Source organism: Heteronotia binoei, chromosome 21 (genome assembly GCF_032191835.1).
Source record: "Heteronotia binoei isolate CCM8104 ecotype False Entrance Well chromosome 21, APGP_CSIRO_Hbin_v1, whole genome shotgun sequence".
Classification (NCBI taxonomy): Eukaryota; Metazoa; Chordata; class Lepidosauria; order Squamata; family Gekkonidae; genus Heteronotia; species Heteronotia binoei.
The window spans coordinates 114,623,384-114,639,087 of NC_083243.1; the positions used below are offsets into that span (position 1 = coordinate 114,623,384).

General features: G+C 46.2%; 2 protein-coding genes and 1 non-coding gene across 3 annotated transcripts in view; all 3 read left to right on the plus strand.

Moving 5' to 3' along the window:
* Positions 1-10,162, plus strand: part of LOC132589635 (uncharacterized protein K02A2.6-like) — a gene marked incomplete at its 3' end in the record, with an annotated part of 31,795 nt that extends 21,633 nt beyond the window's left edge. Inside the window, exon 3 of the mRNA XM_060262378.1 lies at positions 9,572-10,162. Coding sequence (XP_060118361.1) covers positions 9,572-10,162 — 591 coding nt within the window. The remainder of the gene's footprint in view (positions 1-9,571) is intronic.
* Positions 10,163-14,084: 3,922 nt separating this feature from the next.
* Positions 14,085-15,704, plus strand: part of ELF5 (E74 like ETS transcription factor 5) — a 47,728-nt gene continuing 46,108 nt past the window's right edge. Inside the window, exon 1 of the mRNA XM_060261980.1 lies at positions 14,085-14,235. The gene's annotated coding sequence lies outside the window, so the exon portion shown is untranslated. The remainder of the gene's footprint in view (positions 14,236-15,704) is intronic.
* Positions 15,263-15,329, plus strand: TRNAP-AGG (transfer RNA proline (anticodon AGG)). Its single transcript has one exon. It is a non-coding gene; the product is annotated as a tRNA-Pro (tRNA).

Here is a 15,704-nt window from a genome sequence, read left to right on the forward strand (position 1 = left end):
CTCTTGGTACAAGTGAATACTTAAGACAGCTAATAAATATGAAAACAGTATTGTAATATAAACAAAAAATAAGCTATTAATTAAAAGACACTATTAGATTACAAGTTTATTTGTTCATTTTATAGGCAGACAGTTGGGTGGTACTGAGAAAATAGGAAAACTCAATCTAGATGTCTCCCCTGGCAAAAGTAGCATCTCCAGGTTGCAGCACCATCCTTTTAAAAGCTTTCATGGGGTGGGGCTGAGCAGGTAAAATAGCTCAGCCTACATAAAGGGTACTGGGGCTTAGATCTTGTGGTGACTTATCAGGCTCTCCTAGCATTTTCTTAGCAGAGGGGAGTTTCTATTGGTCAATAGCAAGACTGAGGACTGAGGAGTCAGTCCACCTTGGGTTGCATTTCCCTGAATGAAGCAGTTCATGGCTTGGTGGTGGTGCTGCTGGTCTATGGTGGATGCTCAAATCTTCTACATGGTATGTAGCACCTTTTGTCGGCTTCAGTTGATATACCAGCTATGACTCTTCCTTGAAAAGCCTGATTTAACCACAGCTGGGCTACATATTGCCCAACCTGACAGTTGAAATTCTCTTTGCAAATTCTGCTCTCAGTATCCTGTTAGAATAATCTCTTCCTATGACTATGTGACTTTATGAAATTGTGCAATTGATATTATAGTCACCCAGACAGTTGAGGAACAGGAAGAGACTATAGAGGGGTTTTTTCAGTGGTGGCACCTCACCTTTAGAATGACCTGTCCCTTGGGGTTTACTTGGCACCTCCATTACTGTTTTAGGTGCCTAGCCAGAACATTTCTCTTGACCCAAAGTTTTATCAAATGGGCTCTGTGTTTTGTGTGTTTGGTTTTCGTTTTTAACTATTTTATGGTTGGCTCCTGGGCTGCTAATTGTTTTATCAACATTACTTTAGACTGCTCTTCTGTTTTAAATGCTTTTATGCCTTGGCTAGTTTTTATTTATAGATTCTTATTGACAGAGTTGGTGTGTGGGAGTCGGTGAACTAGGTGATTGCCTAGGGCATCAGCTCCCAGCAGAGCACCCCCTCCCCGCTTGCCCTGTCCTTGAGCCTCCATCACTCTTTCGGCTCTGAGGGATCCAATTATATTATATATTCCTCAAAAATGAATAGGAAAAATTAGGGGGCCGGGACAGGCTTGCCAGCATTACACTGATGTACAATGTCACTTTGGTCACAAAAGTGGAAATGATTTCATCAAATGGCACAACACTCAGAGCTGAAAGAGCCACGTTTCCCTCCACTGGCGTCCTCCAAGGGTGCCAGGGAAGGGAAAGACCAAGTATTTTTTTGGCTTTGAGGGATTGGAGGCATTTTCCCCAATCCCTCAGAGCCGAAAGAGCCGTGTTTCCCTCCCCCAGCATCCTTCAAGGGCACCAGGAAAGGGAAAGGCTGAGCATTTTTTCAGCTCTGAGTGATCAGAGGAGCTCTCCAATCCCTCAGAGCCTAAAGAGTGGCGCTGAGTGCCCAGTGTGATGATGCCACTATGATGTTATCACGCCCACCACACGCTTTGCGTGCACGAAAGTTTTTACTTGGGGGGGGGGCGCGCGATGGGGTTCTGTCTTGGGTGGCAGAACCCCATGCACCGGGCCTGCTTATTGATAGTGATATTATTGATTTTGTGTTTATTTGTTCTCATTGTGAGCTATCTTTAGCAGGTCTAAGTAACAGACATATCCTCTAATTAACCAAACAACTAATCATATAAATATTCTTCTACATGAATAAAAACATAAGATTTGTCTAGCTGGATCAGGCCAGAATTCTTTTTGAACAATGGCTACTGCCAGCAAAATGCTTCTAGAACTGTGGTGTTGAACTCATCTGTTACGTGGGCCAGATCTGACATAAATTGGCTTTGTGGGGCCGGCCCATGTGTGTCATAAAATGTAATGCCAGGTAGCCATGGTATAAACTTTATAAAGGACATAAACACAATTAAAGATAGTTTTTTAAACCTAAAATGCAAACATGCTTAAAACTCTTCTGATGTTTTGTTTAAAATGAAAAGGTAGAGGAATAGTGGGTTTGGCAATGCAATTTTAAAATAAAATATCAAGAAAAAGCACAAGGATCACAGCAGAAATGAAAAATATAAAATGCTCTGAGCCTAGGAAAACACTGAAATGGCTTAGCATTGTAAGCGCCTCTTCAGATTGGCAATGGCTCTCCAGTGTAATATTCTCCTTTAGCTGTGAGTTCCCAGGTTAGTATTTGCAGTAGGCACCAGTTTTCAGGTCCATTCAGCAGAGAAAAGGTGGTTCAGAATCAACCCTTTATTTGCAAGGAGACCACTCCAGCAAGCAATAGCTTCAGCTAGCCATACAAACACTGGAAAGTGAAATGAACTCCACTCCATTGAAATACATTGCACCACAGACAAAGCTACAAGGAAAATGTGGAATGGATTTTCCATTATGGTCTCTAGGCCCAGATAGACTACTCTATCTGGGCACAGAGGCCTTAATGGAAAATCCATTCTGCATTTTCTTTGCAGCTTTGCAAGCCCAGAAGAGCTTCCTCCTGCAGCCAGCAAAGATAATTACAAGAAACAAACAGCAAACTGTGATGTAAATAGACTACCATGCTTTTTTATATATCTAATTACTTAAGGATTTACATATTTTTAAAAAATATAAAACTACTTTTGAACTTCTTTGATACAAAAATCCACAGTAACAACCATAAGAGACAATTAAACCAATTTCAACAGAGCCCATAGTAATTTTAGTGGTATGGCATACAAGTAATGTTACTGAGAGGCGTTGCCTGATAAAAATGGAGTACCCCAGTGTAAATAAAGAGGGTCTCCTACTTCTGTTAAACAAAATGGAGTCCGACCAGAAAACAGGCCAAGAAAATGCTCCATCTAAACAGGTGGAGTGGACCCAGTAGAGAGCTTGTTTTGGTTGGCGCCTGCAGTCTGTCTCTCAGCGTATTCTCACCCAGTCCCCCTCCAGTGCCTCCGCCCAAACGGGATGCATAATAACATGGGAACTGTGGGAAAGTACTACTCTCACTCTGATCTTCTGCTACTTGCCAATTGTCTCTTCCTTCAGCCTATCACCTCTACCTTGCTAACTCCAATCAAATGCATAATTTGATTGATTTTACCCTTAAAGGTCTTTGATCCCTTTCCGAGTGTCAGCCAAAAACCGGTAACAAATTATTCAATTGCTCCGAGCTCATAATTCTAGCAAGATGTGCAAAGTTTCCCAAAGTAGCGATTCAAGATAGCCATCAATGGAACATCAAAGCCCCTTGGTAACTAACGACCCCCATCCTTCGAACCCCTATATAGTGTGGGTCAAAAACCCACCTCGGTGTGCATTCTGTAGGGTGCCATTTGCAGTTTGTACCACCCGTTACTCCTGTAATTGGGTCTATAGGGTGTGTTACACTGGTCGTTCGCATTCCTCTCCATGTACTTTCCATTGAACGGACATCTCCTCTTCTGGATCAGGTGAATATTATCCGCTTCAACAACCCTTGAATTCCTCTATTGATAACCTCTACTTTCTTATTTTCTTGATTGCTTGTACAAAGATGCGTAATCATCTTGCTACATATCCTAAGTAAACACTATAAAAGTACAATTGCTTGGACTATTCTTGGCTGAAAACCCGAACTCTGTGTTATTGAAAGAAAAGATCCTTGCTCCTAAATTCCCTCTACTTAATCTCTTAGTTAATTTCCCCATTAAAAATAAGAGACTTAAAAGCATTGCCTGTAACAATAACTAGTTACAATAGACGCTTTTCGTGTTGCCACTTCATCAGTATTATAAATGTCCTTGTCTTGTTAAGCTGTATACGATGGAGTAAGCCAGTTTCTCCTACTCAAAGCAGGTGCAAAGCCTTCCAATTCATTGCTGGCCAAACACTTCTCATACAAGCACTGAGGCTTCCTGAAGGCACCTTAAAAATACGAATAACAAAGTTATTTGATGTTCCATTGTTGATTATTGCCAGCAAAGACAAGGCAGAAGAAGCTGAGAATTTCAGCAGCCTCGGAGCTTCAAAGGGTGAGGATAGGAGCGGGGAATGGGGGAAGAAAAGAACCACAGGCTGCACTTTTGACACCCCTTTTTTAGAAGCTCACAAGAATGTCATGAAAGTAATGTTCATCTCCCCTAAAAGTTGTTTGTACCCAGTTTATGGTATTCCACTGAATACAGAAATTCCATTTAGTGATCATGGCTAATGGCGATTGATAGACATGTACGTATTTATCGATTTAAAGCATTTCTATTCTGCCTTTTCACTCAAGGCAGCGAACATCAAACATTTAAACATTTAAACATTTCAGCACAAAAAAACTACTTTGAAATTATATGTATCTAATTCAGTAAAAACCTATAAATACTCATAGCCCCAAATATCAAGGAAGAAGGAGGCCAATAACAGTTACAGGGGATATGCCAAACAAAAAAGTCTTCACCCATTCTCAGGGTGGGGGGGGGGAGATCTCCCTGGGGAGAAAGCCATATAGGTCTTTAAAGCTTAATGCCATCACTTTGAATTGACAGAGAAACAGGTGGGGACCCAGTGTAGATGAAACAAGATTGGAGTGATATGATTCCAGTCAACATTCTGGCTAGGGTTTCCAGCTCCCAGGTCCCAGTGGGGGTTTCCCCACTTTTGGGGGCTTTGAAACTCCACCCCAAACAAAGTCATCACTGTGCGATTTTCCGACACAATGACGTTACTTCTGAGTGATGTCATCACACTGGGGACATTGCATAGTGATGTCAAACTCTATGGTTTTGAGTAAACTCTATGGTTATGAAGGCAAAAAAACATAGAGCAGGGGTGGCCAATGGTAGCTCTCCAGATGTTTTTTGCCTACAACTCCCATCAGCCCCAGCCAGCATGACCAATGGCTGGGGCTGATGGCAGTTGTAGGCAAAAAACATCTGGAGAGCTACCGTTGGCCACCCCGACATAGAGTTTTGCTCCCAAACCAGAACAATGCACATGATGTTGCTGATGCAATAACAGCACTACTTGGTGACATCATCATGTCAGGAATGTTGCACACAACATCACACCCACCCCTGGAATGCCACCCTAATTCTGGCCACAGCATTATGTACCAATTGTATCTTCCTGAGAATCTTCAAGGGAAACCCCATACATAGAGTTCACTGCAGTCATCAGCTAGGGATCCCATTCACCAGGTCCTCGAAGGGGCTTCCTCAGTTTTGGGGGCTTCAAGCTGCTGGCAGCCAGCTGACTGGCAGGGGGAAAGCCCTGCCCCCAAACATCACTGCTGGGGGCCATCCCTCTCCTTCACCACCTGCAAGATTTAAAGGGCCCTTCAGCTGATTGGCAGGAAGAATGTGGTCCACTGATCAGTTGGGATGGCCCTTTAAATCTTGCATGAGGGCTGGAGAAGGGTGTGATTCTTCCTTCAGGCCTGGGAAGCATTCTGGGCCTGGCCAGAAAGAGGAGGAGAGAATAATGGTGCTGTGAGTAGGCATGACCCATTTGAGATGGGCTTCAGGATCCAGGTTTGCAGGAAAAACGTGAAATTGTTTTAAAAAAACACTGTTTTTTTAAAAAAACAAAACAAAACAAAAATGATAAAGGGAACTCTTGTAGCCTTAAGCAGTGGATTCCCTCAGTGGTTGTTGCCAGGCAAACACAGTATTCCAGGCTGCTGTGGGTAAAAAGGCAGGGAGAGAGGAGTTCAACTGTAATTCTGGGAAATCTCCAGATTCCACCTGGAAGTTGGCAAGCCTAGGTCTGGAAGCAACCTTTAATACCACCTGACTTGTATGACCTTTGATACACCTGACTTGCATGACTCAACTAGGCCTGGCTGCTTGCTGCTATTCAACAATAGCCACCCTGTGAAAGCCAATGTAGTGGAACAGTTAGACCAAATAGAGCTTCAGAGTAGGGCCTGGGAGATCTAGGTTGGTTTCACACTATGAAATTGACATGATTCCATCCTGTTGCCAAAAAACCCACTTGAATTTGGTCTATTTCCAGGCTATCAGAAAGATACCCTTGAAGTGGCAGGATCCCAGCAGTGGTTAGTGTTTGCCCATTCACACTGCTAGCACGGCTCAACCATGGACCCGCTGTGGAAAGGGTTGTTTTTTTAAAAGTCCCCTGTGTGTGCACTCAAGCAGAGAAGTGCACAAGTGCTCCTTGGAGAGAGGTTGGGGTGGGGGAAAACCCAACCATGCCGGAAACAACTTGACATGATCACACAGCTATTCTGCTTATGAGTTGCTCCCAGCCATTCAAACAGCCACGGATTATGCAACCTAGATGGCTTTTTAATCTGGATAGGAGATATCTGGAGACGAGCTGAGAACGGGTGCAGCTCAGAGGGCAGATATGCTTGTGATCGTGTATCCAAATGGGAGGTGGGGCTAGGTCAGGCCAAATCTCTTGTGTGAAACCACCCCTAGGTTCTAATCCCCATTTTGCTATGGAAGGATGTTAAATGCTACCCCACAAATCCTTGAGAGTTCCCTACTGTAGTGTCTTGGGATTAACTAGAGTACCGCGCGGTCATGCAGCAGAGGCGACCAGGGGAAGTCCCTTGGTCGCCCTGCGCAGCGCAGGAAAAGACTCCGCCAATCAAGATCAGTGGCAGGAAGTTTGACTGGCCAGGATTGGACTGGCCAGCTGGAGGGCTGTTCTGGGTTGAATGTATATAAAGCGGGTCCCGGCCCACGTTGCCCTGTTCTGTGATGTACCATCTAATAAAGTATGTTGCCTTCTACACGTCCTGTCTCTGAGTACATTACACTGGCGACGAGGATGGGATCTGGCTAGGAAGGCTTGCTCAAGGGAAAACAGCTGACCTGGCTGGAGACGAGGAAGGCGCAGAACTGCAAGAAACTGTGACGCCTGCCGCCGCGATGGCGAACTCTAGTGTAATGACGGGCCATCTTGCTGAGTTCAACCCAGACCACCCCGAGAGGTGGGAGACCTATACCGAACGGGTCGAATGCTACCTGCGGGCCAACATGATCACGGACGACAACCGAATGAGAGATGTCCTGTTGAGCGTCTGCGGAGAGGCAACCTTCAAGATAGCACGAGGTCTCTCTGCCCCAGCGAAGCTCACCAAGAGGACATACGGGGAGGTCGTCAGACTCCTCACAGGGCATTTCTCGCCCCAACCGTCCATCATTGCCCGCTGATTCCTCTTCCACAAGAGGGATCAGAAGCCCGGGGAAACAGCTGCAGTCTACCTGGCCGCTCTTCGCCAGATCGCAGGAAACTGCAGTTACGATAAGCGGGAGGAGGCCCTGAGGGACCGAGTCGTATGGGGCCTCAGAGACGAAAGGCCGCAACAGAAGCTTTTCGCCAAGGAAGAGCTCACTCTCCAACAAGCCTTTAACAAGGCGACGGCCTTCGAGAGGGACACAAAAGCATACAGCCACCCACGTGGAGAGGCAGTCCACCATGAAGAAACGGCGCCGGGTGACCAGGAGGAGGAAGAGGCTTTCCAGATGCGGCGGCCACAAGGAACAGACCCAAGAGCCCCTACGAGGCAACGAGCAACGGAGAGACCCTCCACCATCAAGTGCGCCAGCTGTGGCGACCCCCACGAGAGGAGGGACTGTCCATACCGCAACATGGACTGCCGCAGTTGTGGGAAGATAGGCCACATCGCTCGGGCTTGCCGGGCCAAGAACAGCCGTCGGAGACCGACAGCGCATCACGACTCCACCGAGGCTCACACGACGGGGTCAACCAGCCTGCAGGTATTGAACTTGCCCCTCTCCACCCCCGACAAGGTCAAACTGATGGTCCTCATCGAGGGCAACCCATGCCTCATGGAAGTGGACTCGGGTTCCTCCATTTCCTGGAACACATTGTGGGCTGGGCCCGGGTACAGGTGGAGAGAGGGAAATTCAAGGGTCCTCTGGACATTCTGGTGGTTAAGTGCCAGCTCACCACCTTACTGGGGCTGGCCTGGTTCCAACCACTGGGGATCCAGTTAATGGGGGTAGAGCAAGTGCAGGCGGGTAACTTTGAGGACGTCTGCCGGGAATTCCCAGCTGTTTTTGATGGGTCCCTGGGGAGTTACAAGGGGCCGCCCATCACCCTGCCACTCGATCCCCTGGTCAGACCGATCCGGCTCAAGGCAAGGCGGGTCCCGTTCACCTTAAAACCAAAGATTGAGGTAGAGCTGGACCACCTCACAGCTCAGGGAGTCTTAGAGCCAGTGTCCTATGCGGCCTGGGAAACCCCCATTGTCACACTGGTAAAGCCTAATGGGGACGTGAGGATCTGTGCAGATTACAGGTGCACAATCAACAAAGCACTCCAAGGCAACCCCTACCCCGTTCCAGTGGTCAGCCACATACTGGCAGCCTTAGTGGGGTCCAAAATTTTTGGAAAGCTGGATTTGGCACAAGCGTATCAGCAACTACCGGTTGATGCCAAAACCGCCGAGGCTCAGACCATCGTGACCCACCGGGGGGCTTTCAGGGTGCGGAGGCTGCAGTTTGGGGTTAGCGTGGCACCGGGGATCTTTCAGAGCATAATGGACTCTCTCCTTAAAGGGATCTCCTTAAAGTGAAGCCATTTTTCGATGACGTTCTAATCGCCGCCCCAGACGCAGGAGAGTTCAGCAGCCGCCTGAGAGAGGTACTCCGCCGCTTCCAAGCGGCGGGGCTGAAAGTCAAAAAGGAAAAATGCTTGCTAGGGGTGCCGCGGGTGGAGTTCCTGGCATTCGGCGTGGATGCGGCAGGAATCCACCCGACGGAGGACAAGACCAGGGCTATTGTCCAGGCCCCAGCCCCCACGTGCAAGGCGGAGCTACAGAGTTTCTTGGGGTTGTTGAACTTTTATCATTCGTTCTTGCCCCACAAAGCTGCCATAGCGGAATGGCTTCACCAGCTGCTGGACAAACAAGCCCCGTGGGTTTGGGGGAAGCGCCAAGCCGCTGCGTTCCAAGCGGTGAAAGACCTCCTAGTCTTGAACGCCATGCTTCACCACTTCGATGAGAGCCTGCCGCTGATTCTGGCTTGCGATGCTTCCCCGTACGGAGTGGGCGCTGTCCTGGATCACCAACTCCCGGACGGGAGGGAAATCCCGGTGGCGTACTACTCAAGGACCCTGACCCCTGTGGAGCGCAACTACGCTCAAATCGATAAGGAGGCCTTGGCAATCATGGCGGGGGTGCACAAATTTAATGACTACCTGTATGGTAGGCGTTTCACCATCGCCACGGACCACAAGCCGCTCCTGGGTCTCCTCGCCCCTGACCGTCAGACCCCACAAATATTATCACAGCGAGTCCTGAGGTGGAACCAATTCCTGAACTCATACACTTACACCTTGGTGCACCGCCCGGGCAAAGCCATGGGGCACGCTGATGCCCTTAGCCGCCTGCTGCTGCCCTCGACAGACCCAGATCCCGCCCCGGCCCACGGGGTGATGCTCATCGAGTCCCTGCCTGAGTGCCCCCTCCACACCACGGAAGTGGCTCGAGCAACAGGCAGGGACCATATCCTCGCTCGGGTTTTGGACTGGGTGGGAAGGGGGTGGCCCACGGGTAAGGTGGACAGTGAGTTCAGGCCGTTCGCATCCCGTAGAGACAAACTATCCTCCCACAAGGGGTGCATACTTTGGGGCAGCAGGGTGGTGGTTCCCCCCCCCCACATGCGCAAACAAGTACTTGAAGCCCTGCACGAAACCCACCCGGGGATCGTGAGGATGAAAGCCCTGGCCCGTAGCTATGTGTGGTGGCCAGGTATGGATGAGGAAATAGAGGGGTGGGTGAGAAGGTGCCAACCATGTCAAGAGTCCAGGCCCGATCCGCCCTCCGCACCAGTCCACCGATGGGAGTCCAACAGGCGGCCGTGGTCTCGTCTACACTTAGATTTCGCCGGGCCGTACCAGGGTCAAATATTCTTCATCCTGGTCGATGCCTACACAAAATGGCTAGAGGTGATCCCGGTAGCATCTACCTCCACGGCAGCAGCCGTCAGAGCCTTGCGGAGGGTTTTTTGCACACACGGGATCCCCGATACCCTGGTCACGGACAATGGCACCTCATTCACCTCCCGGGAATTCCGGGAGTTCATCGGGAGATACCTCATATCACACATTAGGTCCGCCCCCTTCCATCCAGCCACCAACGGCCAGGCAGAACGCATGGTACGAACCACCAAAGAGGCCCTGGGTTGCATTGTTCAAGGGGACTGGGACCACCGCCTCGCAGCCTTCCTGTTCCATAACAGGATTACCCCCAACCCAACAACAGGGTCCAGCCCCGCGGAGCTACTCATGGGGAGGAAATTAACAACCAGGCTAGACAGGCTCCACCCGGACCGAGCCACTGACGTCCGCAGTTCCCCAGAAGTCAGGGAAGCGGTGCAGGGGTTCTTCCCGGGTGAACCCGTGTATGCGAAGAACTTCACAAGTGGTCCAGAATGGGTAGCCGGCCGGGTCCTTAGGGTGATGGGGTCCCGATCATACGAGGTAGCGACCGAGGGGGGCCAGGTTCTGAGGAGGCACATCGATCAGCTGCACCCTCGCACCTTGCCAGAGGAACCACCAGAGGCAGGAGAAGCGGTGAGCAGGGGAGAGCCCGCAACGGTAACCCCAGAAGCGGCCCCGCCAGTACCGAGCCTGCCTACATACGATCCCCCGAGGCCGGCCGATCCGGAACCACAACCGGAGCCGGCCCGCCAGCCACCAGAGGCGAATCCACATGAGGAGACCACCTCCTCGGGGCCCGTTTCCGCGCCACTGGCAACCCCGAGGAGATCTACACGGGAACGCAGGGCACCAGCATATTTGCAGGATTATGTACATTATACTAGGGGGGGAGGAGTGTAGTGTCTTGGGATTAACTAGAGCACCACGCGGCCATGCAGCAGAGGCGACCAGGGGAAGTCCCTTGGTCGCCCTGCGCAGCGCGGGAAAAGACTCCGCCAATCAAGATCAGTGGCGGGAAGTTTGACTGGCCAGGATTGGACTGGCCAGCTGGAGGGCTGTTCTGGGTTGAATGTATATAAAGCGGGTCCCGGCCTGCGTTGCCCTGTTCTGTGATGTACCATCTAATAAAGTATGTTGCCTTCTACACGTCTTGTCTCTGAGTACATTACACCTACCATGAAAGTGGGTGGCACTACAGCTGAACCACAGTTTTTCTAGGAAGAGTCTGGGGGGAGCTTAAGACAGAGGGGCAGATAAAGGTAGGTTGGCTGTTAGGTGGGAAGGAGACAGGGTTGCCAACTCCAAGCTAGGAAATTCCTAGGGGTTTTTTTTTTGGGGGGGGGAGGGTTAAAGCCTAGGGACATGGTTTGAGGAGGGCATGGAGCTCAGAGGGGTATAATGCCATAGACTCTACCCTCCAAAGTGGCCACTTCCTCCTGGAGAGCTAGGGTTGACAACCTCCAGTTGGGAGCTGGAGAGCTACTATAATTACAACTGCTCTGCATAGTGCAATGATCAGTTCCCCTGTAGAAAATAGGAGGTGGACTTTGTGACATTATACCCTGCTGAGATGACTTACCCGAACCTTACCCTCCCAAGGCTCCAGGAAATCTCCTGGCCCCACCTGGCAGTTGGCAACTCTACAAGGAGAGAAGAAATTAGGGAAAGGGAGAAACTTTGGGGGCTTTCAAGAAAGGGGAAAAAAGAAATAATGGAGGAGGAAAATTAAATGTCTCCCAAAAGTCTTTGCCAGTTCCCACTTGTAATTCCTAAAATGGAAATTGCCTTATTCGTAGATATAGAGAACTAGGCTGACATTCTTTACTCTGGATAGTCACAGCTAATTTAGGGAACCACAGCAGTATCTATGTGAAATTAGATTGTCTGTATGTGACAGCATGTACATCTATAAGCGAATACTTAATTTGCTGAATCTTCATATGTGCAAATTGAGATCTCAATTAACTGCTGATAAATTTTAAGTGCTGCCAGTTCCAGACTTTTGCTTGAAACAGCAGAAACAAGAGTCACTGAACAAAACAAGTGCAATATGACTAAAATGTTTATGCAAATGCTATTATTTTATTTAGAATGTATTATCCACCTTATCCCGAAGGCTTTTGCTGCAGTGTATCACATTAAAGCAACAATTCAACAGAATTAACAAATTAAAATACCCTTTAAATATTCGGCCAACGTGGAGCACAGTTAAGCATCATTGTTTTCAGTGAGCCAGAATTGCTGTTTAAATGCCTGGAATCAATAGGACAGAAAAACTGCTTAATTTAGACTGGATTGTGTCTATCATATACATGGAGAAAAGTTTAGCTATATTTGCTAAATCCAGCATTTAAAAGTGATCGGTTAGACCTTCCAGGATATGCTCAGGTTCATACTTAAATCATAAAGTGAACAAAAATCCACAATCTCTGCTCAGTATGGGCATGATCCAGCCAAGTGAAGCATGTTCAAATATTGTTAGTGGCAAAGTTAAATAGGTGCTGAACTCTGTCACGTTAAAGTAATTTGAATATAAAGCTGCTTAACTTTGGCTGCATCATGTGGCTTTTGAGGGAGGGGTGGTAGTGGACATTGTAAGTTATCTTGCTGAAAATTCTCCTTTAAAATGGTGACAAATTAAGCCAGTCAAAATCAATTATTCAGAAGTAAGTCCCATGTCACTCAATGCAGCTTACTCCTTCACCTTATTTGTCAAGCACATTAAAATTACTACTCACAGCTGAGGCTTTGAGATGTAAGAACCTAAAAAGGGTCCCCTCTCCCCTTAAAGATCTCCTTCTTAAGTCCTTGTATATTATACTATAATATACTCTCATTGGCTGTGCACTTTCTGTATTTTATGTAAATTAGTTTGTTTTTATCTATGCTGGCCATGGGCCCTAATAATAATAAATTGAAACTGACACTGAACCAAAAAAGGGAGATACAGAAAGAGAAAGGTGCAGCCAAGATTACAGACAACATGGACATAGTGATGGATATGAATAACAGAAAATGGGAAAGAAGGGGTAACTAAGATAAAAAGGTAATAAGCATCAAGAATGAAAGACAGAAACAACCTAATAAGAAGGATTTTCCAAATGTCTGGTAAGGGGCAGACAAAATTATTTTGCTGTACAAAACCACCAGCGAGTTGTATTTGGCTATACCAAACCACCACTCAAAGTTTCCATTACCAACACGAACAAGAATTGCTGCATGAAAGCAGAGATCTGTAGTGACGTGTGTCTTTGGCCATGCCTCTGTGGCATGCTAAGGGAAGAGCTGACAACAATGCATCATTTGCTGTAAAGGCACTGTAGTTGAAGTGTCACTAAGGTTGCACATTTACTTGTCAATAAATTCAAATGATCCCAGTGGAACTTACTTTAATATAATATTGCATAGGATTGTGGTATTAATGTTCTACTTGAGTTCAACCCTTCTCTTTATACATATGTTCCTTCAAAGTTTACAGACTTCTTTTAGCCAGCTGCAACATCATGAAAAGCTTTTGTAATAGTTAGTAATTTACTGCAAAAAGGCACCTCTGCATAGCTAGCACATAGCCTGCCAGAGCTGAGAAGATGTGCTTTGCAATTCAAATGTATCTGTTTCCCTAGTCAGGAGTTTCTACAGCTTTTTACTAAAGCAATGAAGAAATCTTTGTTTTCTTTAAGGGGTGGGGTGGAACTAACTTCTTCTTATCACCTTGCCATGAAAAATATGTACATCTCTTATGTTCCCTGGTGCTCTCAACACCTCATAATTGGAACATAATTATAAGCAACATATTGATAACTCTTAGTTCACAATCCAGAAATAATTTTGTTGTGTGTCTAAAAGTGAATTGCAGTAATTCCTTTTCTTAATTTGAACAGTGAATCAGTATTTTGTCTTCACAAAGCAAATAATAGAAGAAAAGTTCACCCACCTTGTCTGCCTTGTACGGCCCCTTGGATATGAAGAGAATGGATATTTTAAAACCCCAAATGAAGAATAAAAACCAAACATTTCTGAATTTAAGAGCCATTTCCCCCTCCTTCTCCTTTCAGCTGTGTCATGCAGTATATTATCACTGTCATCAAAGGGGGTGTGTGTAGGAACCTGAAAAACCAAACAGACCTGTCTGCAGAGTATTCCATATATCGCAGAACTGCAGGTGGCCCTCCTTCCAATCTTAGAGTTTACCTCTCACAGCTAGAAAGTCTCTTGGATTAGAAGACCTGCACTTGGATTTGACAAACCCTTGGGAAGAGACTGAGCAGTTCCAGCTACAAGTAAGCTTAGTTTGTTTATTTAAATAAAGGGTCATAAAAGGTACCAGTGGCAGTGTTAATGTGGCACCTTTTCTGTCTGTGGTGTTTATGCCCTAACTGCCATGCTCTGGAATTTGATAAAATAAATTGGGGGGAAATATATATGTTATTCCTCAGTTGAACTTCTATTCAATATATATTTTATGAATGAAAACAATTTGTGCTCCTGTTGTATAAGAAATTTGGCATGTAGTTGCTGGTATGACATTCTGAACTAACTTTTACAGATCTTTAGATACTAAAGAACATACAAAGGACATTTATTGTTTTTAAAGGATTGCTCTTACCACTGGCTCCTGAGAATACATTTTGTTACATAATTATGAAAGCAATAGCAGCAAATAATGAAAACTTGTTTAACATAGTCTTTAATGTATGTTATCAAGGTGTAGAGTATCATAAAATAATCAGGCCTCCCACTGAGATTAAAAATAAGTATACAGAGATGTGTGTTTTTGTCCAGGATCAACACTATAAATCAATTATCAGTTTAATTAATGCAGAGTAAAAGTGTTATCTTCTATGTTGCTGAGACCTCTGGTGGTTGCTGCCATTGACAAATTTGTCATGAATACACAGATTCTATCTTGAATATGCAGACTCCAAAGGAAAAAAATGCAAATCAGTATCTGAAAATAGCATTGATTGAATTTTCTGAAGGACATAAAACTGACATATTCAGCTTTTCATTTTCAAACAATTTTATTAGTAACATATGGTAATAAATTTCAATTTCTTACTTCATTAATAATTACTTTTAATCTATCCCATATATTACTTTCTACCCACCCCTCCCCCCGTTACTTGACCCCCGCCGGTGTTATATACTTAAAATCTTAATATTAAAGGTACCCTTCATTAATAAAAACCAAAATTAAGACATATTCAGCTTTTCAAGAGTCCAGATCTGTATTTTAAGCAATGAGTAAGTGATGCTTGCTAACCAAAGCGGTGGAAAAGAACTGCCTTAAGTTTTAAGGGGAGGGACGGTGGCTCAGTGGTAGAGCATCTGCTTAGGAAGCAGAAGGTCCCAGGTTCAATCCCTGGCATCTCCAAAAAAGGGTCCAGGCAAATAGGTGTGAAAAACCTCAGCTTGAGACCCTGGAGAGCCGCTGCCAGTCTGAGAAGACAATACTGACTTTGATGGACCAAAGGTCTGATTCAGTATAAGGCAGCTCCATATGTTCATATGTTCAATATACACATATCAAAGTGTTTGCTGCCAAAATGATTCTGCGGCACTGAGTGGGTGAAATTTTGCTGATTGTGATATTTTTATACTAATCTTGCCAGATTTATGAACCTCTAATTCCATTTGATTTTACTGGACAGACTGGAGCTCATGCTTCATTCACCCATTGAAATTAATGTGACTTAACAGTGCTTATCTGTAGCTGAGTTTTTGCCCTTTATTTTTTACTCAAGTGCAA